Source organism: Carassius carassius, chromosome 3 (genome assembly GCF_963082965.1).
Source record: "Carassius carassius chromosome 3, fCarCar2.1, whole genome shotgun sequence".
In the NCBI taxonomy this organism is placed as follows: domain Eukaryota; kingdom Metazoa; phylum Chordata; class Actinopteri; order Cypriniformes; family Cyprinidae; genus Carassius; species Carassius carassius.
The window spans coordinates 35,826,413-35,838,635 of record NC_081757.1 but is presented as its reverse complement, the minus strand read 5'-3'; the positions used below and the strand labels follow the sequence as shown (position 1 = coordinate 35,838,635).

At 39.3% G+C, this 12,223-nt stretch overlaps 1 protein-coding gene across 1 annotated transcript in view; it reads right to left on the bottom strand.

The window, feature by feature from the left end:
* LOC132125519 (cadherin-3-like) overlaps nucleotides 1-11,889 on the bottom strand; it is a 30,047-nt gene extending 18,158 nt beyond the window's left edge. The window contains exons 1-2 of the mRNA XM_059536971.1: nucleotides 11,713-11,889; nucleotides 11,512-11,566 (exon numbers count right to left, since the gene is read on the bottom strand). Coding sequence (XP_059392954.1) covers nucleotides 11,512-11,566; nucleotides 11,713-11,763 — 106 coding nt within the window. The 5' untranslated portion in view covers nucleotides 11,764-11,889. The remainder of the gene's footprint in view (nucleotides 1-11,511; nucleotides 11,567-11,712) is intronic.
* Between the last annotated feature and the right edge of the window lie 334 nt (nucleotides 11,890-12,223).

Genomic DNA, 12,223 nt, shown 5'->3' with positions numbered 1-12,223 from the left:
CGAAAGGTCAGAGCCAAATCTTTACTGGGACAATGGCGGATAAACATGTGAGCAATCTCTGTTCCTGGATTATCAAACGATTTGCCCTGCTCCATCAGGCATTCAGAGGCTACATCTGCTGCTTTGTTTAGCCTCAACCAGTAATCGTAAGGCTCTTCATTCTCATTAGGCAAAGTGGTATAAAAGTCAGAGAGGGGAACTGGTGAGTACTGACTGCAACTGAAATGCTTACGGAGGAGACTGTAAATGGCATTGGGGCTGGTTTGGGTGTCAGATTCGCTGTTCCTAATCCAAAATTTTACTACGTCCTTTGCTCTGCCCCGCAGATGAACAAGTATCTCCTCAACATGCTCGGCAGTATTCATATTTCCCTTCTTAACAAAAGCTCTCATTAGATCTTCCCACTCCTCTATGTCAACTGAGTCAGATCCATCCCCTCTGAAGGAAGGCGGCTCTTTGACGTTCCTGTGTGTGACTAAGTGAGCCTGGGATAGATCTACATTGTTGGAAGGTCGAGTCAGAGTGGTACTGCCAGTATGTGGGTTGCTCTGTGTGTCTGACCCCAAGCTCGGTGGGTTAAGACGAGATATAATACTGTCGGCTATCTGTTCTCCAATCATTAGAGCAATTGAGCCTACTTGATCTAACAAATCAGGGGCAACATGTTCAGTGTGCGGTGTTGAACTAGTGACTGGTTGCCTATGTGGGTTACGCATATCTGTGATGTCAGGGGGGCCAATGGAAAAGTCAACCCTATTCACTCCTAATGCAACATCACTGCCAACAACAGGACTACCAAGAAAGGAAGCAGGTATCTGCAGTACACCTCTCCCCCTACCAACAGAAGCTGGAGTACGAGCTGGCAAATTAAGTCCTGTTTCGCTCATTATGACTACGCTTCAAAACAATAAGACCAGGGAAAGAGAAAAAAAATAAATAAATAGATCAACAAGAGAAAACTGACCCAAAATAATCAAAATTATAAAAAAAAATATCAGAGCATTTAGAGTCCTTTTCTAATGTGCAAAGGATAACATAGAAATGTCCTCTTCAGGAAACGGCAGTCCACGATGTCCGAACGAAGCCACAGCTACAGCGGTCCGTCAATGGCAGGCAGACGTCCACTCACTCACAGTCACGGCACCAATGTGACGGTCCTCTATGTTTCAGTCTCGTTGTGTATGTGGAACATCTGCACAAGGGGGAAACTACACGAATCAGGAATGGAATGACATCGCAGACAGAGAATAAAACAGCCCACAGCAGTTATCAAATGTTCTGCTCTTTTTATTAAACTGGTTCAAATGTGATCGTATAGTGGAATGATTCTTCCTTTTTTTTTTAACAAAAGTACAAATGTACATGTTTCACAATTCTTTGTCTTTTCCACAGTAAAATGTAAAATAAAATAAATAAAATCTCCAGCTTCTAAAGCATTTCTGCTATATGAAAACACAGTATATAAAACAGCAAATTGTTTTCAGCAGGAATATTGCTGCTATATAACATACATTTTTCACACAACAAAAATAAACATCAAATTCAATATATTACCTGCACAAGGGGGAAACTACACGAATCAGGAATGGAATGACATCGCAGACAGAGAATAAAACAGCCCTACACGACACACAGTAAATCAGGAGGAGGAATAGCATTAGCAGCAGCCATGCAACATATACCACATTTAACATTATCCTCTAAAACTAATGACTCACTCGACGTCAAACAAACAGCATTCATCTCTTAGTTGCATCAAAATAAAAATACAGTGAAATAAAACATTGTGTAGTGATATTTAAAGCACTTAGGCTATTATTGTCTCTGCAGCGTTTTACATGCGACTTACCACAGCAGTTATCAAATGTTCTGCTGTGGATTACCCAGAATTCGCTGCTTTTAGCGCCGTGGCGCAATACCAAATGACGCCAGCAGATGGCTCTGTCCCCATTTATGCAGGAATTTAACAACTATATACAACCCGTTACACAGGTAAAAAAAAAAAAAAAAAAAAAAAAACAGTGTTACATTTGCGACCTCATAAAAATTTGGGTCGCAATGGCATTTATGCGACCATTTTGGTCACAGTGTAGTTCCCTGGCCTACATATACAGGTCCTTCTCAAAAAATTAGCATATTGTGATAAAGTTCATTATTTTCCATAATGTAATGATAAAAATTTAACTTTCATATATTTTAGATTCATTGCACACCAACTTAAATATTTCAGTTCTTTTATTGTTTTAATACTGATGATTTTGGCATACTCTAAATGTCTCTAAACGAGCTATTAACCTAATCATCTGAATCAACTAATTAACTCTAAACACCTGCAAAAGATTCCTGAGGCTTTTAAAAACTCCCAGCCTGGTTCATTACTCAAAACCGCAATCATGGGTAAGACTGCTGACCAGAAGGCCATCATTGACACCCTCAAGCAAGAGGGTAAGACACAGAAAGAAATTTCTGAACGAATAGGCTGTTCCCAGAGTGCTGTATCAAGGCACCTCAGTGGGAAGCCTGTGGGAAGGAAAAAAGTGTGGCAAAAAACGCTGCACAACGAGAAGAGGTGACCGGACCCTAAGGAAGATTGTGGAGAAGGACCGATTCCAGACCTTGGGGGACCTGCGGAAGCAGTGGACTGAGTCTGGAGTAGAAACATCCAGAGCCACCATGCACAGGCGTGTGCAGGAAAGGGGCTACAGGTGCCGCATTCCCCAGGTCAAGCCACTTTTGAACCAGAAACAGCGGCAGAAGCGCCTGACCTGGGCTAAAGAGAAGCAGCACTGGACTTTTGGACAAATTTTGCATGTCATTTGGAAATCAAGGTGCCAGAGTCTGGAGGAAGACTGGGGAGAAGGAAATGCCAAAATACCTGAAGTCCAGTGTCAAGTACCCACAGTCAGTGATGGTCTGGGGTGCCATGTCAGCTGCTGGAGTTGGTGCACTGTGTTTTATCAAGGGCAGGGTCAATGCAGCTAGCTATCAGGAGATTTTGGAGCACTTCATGCTTCCATCTGCTGAAAAGCTTTATGGAGATGAAGATTTCGTTTTTCAGCACGACCTGGCACCTGCTCACAGTGCCAAAACCACTGGTAAATGGTTTACTGACCATGGTATTACTGTGCTCAATTGGCCTGCCAACTCTCCTGACCTGAACCCCATAGAGAATCTGTGGGATATTGTGAAGAGAAAGTTGAGAGACGCAAGACCCAACACTCTGGATGAGCTTAAGGCCGCTATCGAAGCATCCTGGGCCTCCATAACAACTCAGCAGTGCCACAGGCTGATTGCCTCCATGCCACGCCGCATTGAAGCAGTCATTTCTGCAAAAGGATTCCCGACCAAGTATTGAGTGCATAACTGAACATAATTATTTGAAGGTTGACTTTTTTTGTATTAAAAACACTTTTCTTTTACTGGTCGGATGAAATATGCTAATTTGAGACAGGCATTTTGGGTTTTCATGAGCTGTATGCCAAAATCATCAGTATTAAACAATAAAAGACCTAAATATTTCAGTTGGTGTGCAATGAATCTAAAATATATGAAATTTAAATTTTTATCATTACATTATGGAAAATAATGAACTTGATCACAATATGCTAATTTTTTGAAAAGGACCTTTACACATATACTCAGCTACACATGGTTGATGCATTTTTTTTCTTTTGTACTGTGTAATACTGTATTCACAACCACAAATGCTTATTGTAAAAAATTGGTTGGCTTCAATCTTGCATTCGTTTACCATGAATTTTTCAACAGCTCTCTGCCAATAACACTTTTTTTTTTCTTTTTCAAAACACACAAATTCAAGAATTGCACACACAAAATGCAAAATGCCTAAAATCTCTTGCAAAATGAAGCACTGCATTCAAAATATGACACTCATATCTCAAAAGCAAACATTTGTCCTGTTTTGTCATAATGCAAACACCTTTGCCATAATTTAATATTTTTGGATATATCATATACACACAGTTATTCAAAACCTAAAGCTTTTCTTCCATGAGTTCTTATATAAATTTCTGTACAAGACTGAACCACAAGCATTTGTGGTTATGAATACAGTAATACACTGTAAAAAAATAAAATAAATAGGCCTACATTATGTGCATCTATTGTTCAAAACCTAGAAGTATCCCCATTTCTTTTCAAACAGCACCACACAATGGATTACCTTCAAAAGCCTGTAACTTACTCAAAATCTTTAGTTAATTTCTAAGAAGTAAATATTTATACCAATGAACATATCAGTGCTATCAGAATGAAAAGTCCTTATGTCATTGTTCACAAACAAGATAGTCAAAATGCTTAGTCACAATGCTTCAGTTACTATACTGAAATGCAGAAGGCTGCACGTCTTATGCATATCCATATCCATTTCAAGAGTACAAATTTACACATTACTGTATGTGGGATATTGATGGAAAGAGAAAGTTTTACTAGTGGTCTGACAAACACACACATTCACATGCAGCACTGTATGAAGAATGTCAGATAACTGGTTTATCATTGGTTGATCTACATTCTCTTCATTAGTGAAAGTCAAGATTCACCTGCACAATTCATAGCAAATTTACAAAAAGAAATGTGTAGAAAATATACTTAACAGGTTATGAAAACAAGATCAACCATTTTGCATTTAGCGACTTATACTGTATGATGAACTTATAACTAGATGTTTTGAGGGGTAAGACACAGAGAACTATATAATACATTTTGAGCAATATGACATTAGCAGCTGATAATGTAAGAAACTACAGACAAACATAATCAATTGGATGAATGTATCAAAACAATTGCAACTTCTTCAAAAGAATGAGAAACTGATATAAAGATGTGCACAAGTGACTAGATGATGTTGAACAAGTAATTTTGAGAATTTAATTTCTGATCTAAGAAATGCACCCAAAGCGACTGAGAAAAACTGTATAACTTGACCTTTGACCTATTCTAAAGACATGATTGGTTGGTGTCAAGTAAAGCAATGAGTGTTAACACATGTGAGAATTTAGTGTGAGGTGCTGATGAATTAGTATGCCATTTTGTGTTTGAAAAAGGAAATAAAGATACTTCCTGTTAGATTTTTGTTACATAGATAATTGTGTTGTGTTTTGGCCTCCTCACACATGACACGAGCATCCTTACCCATCAATGAACACCCCGAAAGCTGGGGGGACGCCGGGCAAACTGAATCACATAGCCGAGGCTGATCGTTCGGATGAGCCAGTGGGAAAGCCTGAGGAGCTCTAGCCAGGCTACCAGAACCAGATTCAGCGGGGTCAAGGGAACTACATGTGTGGGGCAGCGAGGCGGAATAGACGGCCCCACGCATTGGGAGGAACAGTGTCTGATTCCAAGATCTGGCAAAGAGGGCATGAGAAGGCAATGCGTTCTTGAACCAGCTCTGCATGGATACTGACAAGGGAAGAGGGGAACGAGTGCAGTGAGGAAGCATGTTGCCAACTGTCGTCCATGGCCTCTTGGGACCCAGAGGTAGAGGAAACAGCTCTTTTAATGAAGGTTTGGGTATCACTGGCAGTGAGGCCAGTGTCGGAACAAAAAGAAAAAGAGAACAAAGGATTCTCCCCCGGCCCTCCTCCAGGGATAGGATTGGTCCTGTTAACATCTCCTGAAGAGCTGACATCCCCAACTCCAGGTCGCCCATCTCAGGAACACCACTTGGCCTGACGCTTGGCATGTTTGGGGGCAGAGATAGGCTGCGCCGTCCTTCTGCGGCCATCTCCTCTCTGAAGCCGGGGTGGAAACTGCAGCTGTGGCCGAGCAGGAGACTACAGGGGGGCACTCTCGGCATACTGCACAAATTTGCATTTGCAGTGAGCCTTCTTGCACAGATGTTGTGCAAGATCAGGGAGGACGAGGAGCAGGTCCTCATGGTTGCATCTTATTGGCCCGGCCGGACCTGGTTCCCTGAACTTGTACTGCTCGCGACAGCCCCTCCCTGGCCACAGGGCACCCTCTGGCACTCGCATTCCGATCTTTAGAACCTACATGTGTTGGTTCTGGATGGATCACGGAAGGTTTAGGTACCTTGCCACCGCAGGTGGTAGCTACCATCACTTCAGCTAGAGCCGTGTCCACCAGACACGCCTATGCTTTGAAGTGGAACATCTTCATCACTTGGTGTTCTTCACGTCGTGAGGACCCCTGGAAATGCCCGATCAGGTCAGTGTTTTCCTTTCTTCAGGAAGGGTTGGAACGAAGGCTGTCTCCTTCCACCCTGATCGTCTATGTGGCCGCCATTTTGGCTCACCATGACCCTGCTGAAGGTAAGTCTCTTGGGAGCATGATCTGGTCACTGTTCTGTCAAGTACATGCGCTTCGCACTTACGTAGACAGAACTCAGTGCTTCGGGACCTCAGACCAGCTCTTTGTTTGTTACGGAGGCCAGCAGAAGGGAAAGGCTGTCTCCAAGCAGAGGTTATCCCACTGGTTAGTGGATGCTATTGTCCTGGCTTATCAGACTCATGACCTGCCATGCAGGGGTGAGACCTCACTCAACTAGCAGTGTAGCCTCCTCCTGGGCACTGGTGAATGGCACTAACAGACATCTGTAGAGCTGGGGTTTCAATCCACTTGTTGCGCCATTCCACTCCACAGACTGGATGTGTGCGCTATTCCCCTCAGGTGGGTTCATCAGTTCAGAACCCTGGGTTCCTCCAGCATTGTTGATGTCCAGCATTTGCATACAGAAATGTACATAAATGAAAGAAGAGCTCACAGTTTTGAATATTTGTGTGTATATGATATATCCAAAAATATAATATTATGGCAAAGGTATTTGCAATGTAGGATAAATGTTTGCTTTTGAGTTATGTCTGTGATATTTTGAATGCAGTGCTCCATTTTGCAACAGATGTGATTTGCAATTTGTGTGTGCAATTCTTGGATTTGTGTGTATAATTTCGACAAAAAAGTTGTAAAAATGTGTGTAAGCTGTTGAAATTTTTTTTTAATAACTTAATGTTTTTATTAAATTGTGATCAGGTTAATTAAAAATTCCAAAATAATGTTTTGTTGTTTGGTGAGTTGTATTGTACAGTACATTTACAAGTTCTTTTTGTTTTTCAAATGTTTTTGAGGGGGAGAATCACAATCAACTTATTACTTATAAATGTATCTTAGTAGTGTGTAAAACTATGTAATTTTGTGTGTGTGTGTGTGTGTGTGTTTTAGAGCTTGTGTGTAATGTGACAGTAAAGTCTGCATTTTCAGCAAGACTGAATGGAGTGGAGAGCTTCATTTTGACCGGAAAATATAGGAAGTTTGGAAAACTGGGTGACAAGCTTTGGATTCGTGTTTAGATTTGTGAGAAAAGCATGCATCATTTCAAAAAAGTGTTTAAGCAATTGAGAAAAATTTAAATGGACTGAATATTTTCATAAATTGAGTGATTTGGGTACAGTGGTTATTTACATTAAAAAGGGTTGTACATTTTCAACTCAAGTACATTTAACAAATTATGGTCAACTTCAATCATATAAAACATAATTTCCTGTGAAAATGCTCTGTGGATATTAACTTTGAAAAACCACTAGCCACAGTGGCAGGTGAGAAAAAAAGGTTAATGTCAAGCACTGGAAACAAGAGCTTTAGCAATATATATATATATATATATATATATATATATATATATATATTTTTTTTTTTTTTTTTTTTTTTTTTGAAAGCTGCAAGTAAAGTTTGAGATGAACTGAAAAATTGTAAAACAAGATAAGAAAAAAAAATACTCCTGCTTAACTGATAGCTCTTATCTATCATTATCTACACATTATCTTATCTCCACAGGATGCGGTGCACCATTTCCTACGTACACACATTTATAAAATAATGTTATGAAATGAGGGAGTGTACAAAGCTTTTTCACATTTTACAAAAAATGCATTTTAGTTGCAGTGTAGTGTTTAAAAATCATTCTAGAAACCACTTGTAACAAATAATATGGTTAAATTGGCTATATTATCATAATTTCACACTGAATGTCCAAATGTAATGTCCATTAATCTATTATCTTTTATTAATCTTTTCAAAAGTAAGTTTAAATTATTCTAGTTCAACTCCTGACCTCCCAGCTTAAATTCTTGGCTGTTCTTGAGAGAAGCTGACCAGAGAGTTCATCCAAACATAAAAACAAAAGAAAAAAATCAATATTGTTCCTTCTATTCTTTTTACTCTAGAGGTTTTTGGAGGTGGACGACTGAAGTGATGGTGCAACTCATGAGTACCTGTATGTTGATGAAGCTTACTTCAGTCTCAATTAAAAAAAAAGGACAAGAGAGAGGAATGCAGGATATGACTGGTCATTGTGTCATATTGCTGTCACTGGACAATGAGAAAGTAAGGATAGATTTAACAGTCATGACATTTTTTCTTCCACAATGTATGTTGAGATGTAGATGAAATACTCTAACCAGAGAATTTTCTGAAATACAAACTGCATGCATACCTGCTAATTTCTCTACCTGGTCTCATGGCACATGCGTACCTTGGGGCACGTTTTCGCGAGATGCGAAATACGCACCAATAAGTACATCACTGCAGTTTCTAAAATAAATAAACACTAGAGGCAGTAACACTCTGACATCTTTTATTCCTTTTCAGACAAATGTACAGTTTTGATTAATAAAGCATAATTTTTTTCACAATTTCTTGAAGAATATCATGTTATGACTTCAAAACAATATTAATATGTTGGGAGATTTGAAAAGTGATACATTTGAACGTTAGCATTGCATATATCCATCTTCAAATCTATGGGTTTACAAAGTCAATTTGTTCGGTAGTTCACGGAGTATGGAGATGCACTTCAGAGGCGAGGAGTTCTGAATCTTTTGTAAACATTTCTCGACAAAGCGGTTCAAATCCACTTGTAAGGAAGTTGAACTGGCACGGTAGCAACAACAAATACATTTTTTACATCAGTTTTGCACTTGTTAACACTGTCCGGTAGGTTTAGTGTTGGGTTTGGTGTAAGGCATATTTACAACCTTACAGAGCATCAACTTTTGGTGACAATCCCCAGATATTTGAATTCTGAACCACCGCAATATATACCAGAAGCAACGTAATAAAAACACAGTAATACGTACCTATATAAACGTAAAATACTTTTTGAAACTGTTGCGAAACGTTCAGTAAGGTACGTTAAAATGGGGTTGCAGAAACGTATTTGCCATGAGACTGGGTTGCAATTTCTGATGGTCTATGGCAGTCTGATGTTGTTACAGGAATGCTGAAAGGCCATCTGCATTCATGGGCAGCCATACTAGCCTTCTGACCTGGTCTCCAGCTGGGGCCATCTACCGGGTAAGAATAGGAGTTTGAAGGACCCTGACTGTGGCAGATGTACTTTTCAAATGTCACCATTTGAGCCTTTGCCTCCCTAGACATCTTGACCACTGTCTCAATGGCGATAGCAAAAAGCCTGAAAAGCAAGATGGGGGCATCAAGGAGGAAAGACTTTTTCTTCTCCCTCAAAAGTTTTAACCACAAGTGCCGCTCTGTGGCAGCCATGGCAGCAAGAGAGCGAACGATGGCATGGGCTGCTTGCTTGTTGACACAGAGGGCAAGGTCTGTTGTGCGGCAGAACTCTAGGACTGCATCTGAAGACAAGCCCTTACATTGATCGAGGTCTTTCAAAAGATTGTATTGATTTACTTGCACGTAGTTTGGAAAAGCTCAGAATGAAGGTGAGAGCCTTCAAAGAGGATGCTACCCCGGAGAGAGATAGCTTGCAAGAATCTCCACAATCTGAAGAGATCTCTCTGCTAGAATAGAAGTGGCCACCAAGTGGGCTGAATGATCAGGCATAGAGAATAGAACTAGAGGGGTTTGAGAAAGGGATAAACCCATCTCTTGCAAATGTGATTGCGTTCCTCATGTATTTATGCTCTGAGTTTAGTTTATTCCATTGTCGGGTCTTATTAAAGTTAGATCAAAGTTGGTTATGTAGTATGAAGTATCTACTATAGCTATTCCAGAAACCATTGAGTAGGGTGGCCATATACTCCTTTCAAACGGGACACGTCCTGGCCAGGATCTTAAAATTGCCTAAAGCATACAAAGCAGTTTGATCAATAATATGCAGGCATTGTACATAATTGACCAATCGTGGGGTTGCACGTGAAATGTAATATCTATAGGGAATGATCAAAGAGATGCAAATATGCACACGTGTTTGTTCATTCATTTGACTTGAAGTGTCGCTGCTCAACCTTCAAAAAAGGCGAGAGCTATTTAAAAGCATAAGGAGCCGTCTGCTCTGCTCTCTATAACTCTCATGAATGTTACACAATCATCAACCTGCACAGTACAAACAGCCAAAACCTAGATAATTTAGGTGATGTTAAAATCCAGTCCGGGACATCTCCTGTATGAATGACGCATATGGCAACCCTATCATTAAGTATACATTTTTGTATGTGTAGGCTAGCATATGCATATGGTTGAATGGGCTTTTCAAAGTATACTCCATCTTATAGTGTGCGTGAACACAGGCAGTCGGAACATTCGCTCTAGAAAGTTTCTTCTTTGTCAAGTGTAATTTCTAATTATCTCCAGAGGTAATGACTGATCAAATGTCTTGTACTCTTTTTAACTAAATTTGCTGCTATCTAATAACCCCCTCTCACAAGCACTTCTCAATGTGCGTGTATGTTGCTGTTTAAATCTCCAGTATTTGTTGCTGTTTTTATTCAATTTCTTTACTTTCGTTTTCTAATTTTGAAACAGCAGCCTGGGCCAGTGTTGTAAACTTGTGGAATAACTGATTAGTACAAAATAAATTCAATGCTCATGTGCGACCTGTGCATACAAAGTATGCATGATAACAAAAATTGGGTGGTGTGTATACTATTCTGGTGATGAAATTTATGTCAAGTACACTGTATGCATATACTTTGGCCTTTAGAGTATGAAATATCATGAATTTCAATGTGCACAATGTTTTGAGAAAAACGTAGCAAGGAAGCGTAGATGCATATCTATCTCCAGTCAAAGTGGAAGAGAATTTATTTTTAATATCATTCAAAATACACTAAAACTACCAAAACATGTAATGCATGTCTGCTCATTTTCCCAAACATTATCAAATGGCGCCACCCAACAAACACACTATTTATCACTCATCAAACAATGACCTCAAATTCACTAACAACAGATTCACTAACAACAGCCTTACTAAATGTCTTCTTTTTGTACAATTTCTTTAAAAAACAAGGCTACATGTATCTATGAATAATGAACTGAATAATCACGTTTAATTATTTTTAGAGTAGGTTTTAAGTACCGTCCAACCTAACGTAAAAAAGAACGGTTTCACTTTTTGCATAACTTTTTCAAATTCACTTAGGTGTATATATTTTTCATAAATTACTTTACAACTAATCAGACCTTGCATACCTAGGGATAGAAAAAATGTCTTAAAGCATTCTCCGATGTGCCCGATTTTATATCAAATGATTTAAGATATTGGAAACTGCCTACCTGCTCTTTTGTCCACTTTAGAAGCGAGATCCTCTGCAAATGCGCACGAAAACAACTGCATTAAAAAGAAGGAAAAAAAACCTCCATATAATTGCTGCACATTTATGACATTCCATGTCTTTATTATCATAAAATAATAATATCATTAACAACAGAGAAAATTAGTTTGTAAGAAACCTAAATGAGAAGGTCAAATCTTACCTGAAAAAGGAAAGTAATAAAGCAACACGACATAACCCCTAAATCCTCCATTGCACTTGCAAATTGTCTGTGGGAAAAATATAATATAACGTTTATTCCACCATCTAGGCTATTATTTTAAACTAAATGCAGCTGTTCTTACAATCAAACGTAAAGCTCAGCCAGCAGATAGATTCTGTTCTTCTCTAACCAGGTCACCAAGCTGTCTACAGCCTTACACTTCCTCAAAACAAGGTGAAGCTCGATGCAAATGTTTCCTAAGGCTGGCTGTTGTTCGTGTTGCTGCTTGTTCAACTGTCGCTGTCTCATGGTGGTGGCATGAAAAAACTAAATTCAATAGAAAGCGTAATCATAAAAACGAATTCACTGGAAAACGTTAACATGTCTGCACTTGAGAAAGTGAAAGTTTTCTGTTTTATAAGAACTAATGTTGCAAGCTTTTGGTTACGTGTTAGGTGCATTCAGCTAGTTTGCGTAATAGTCAGGTTTTTACAAGCAAGAAAAACTTTGG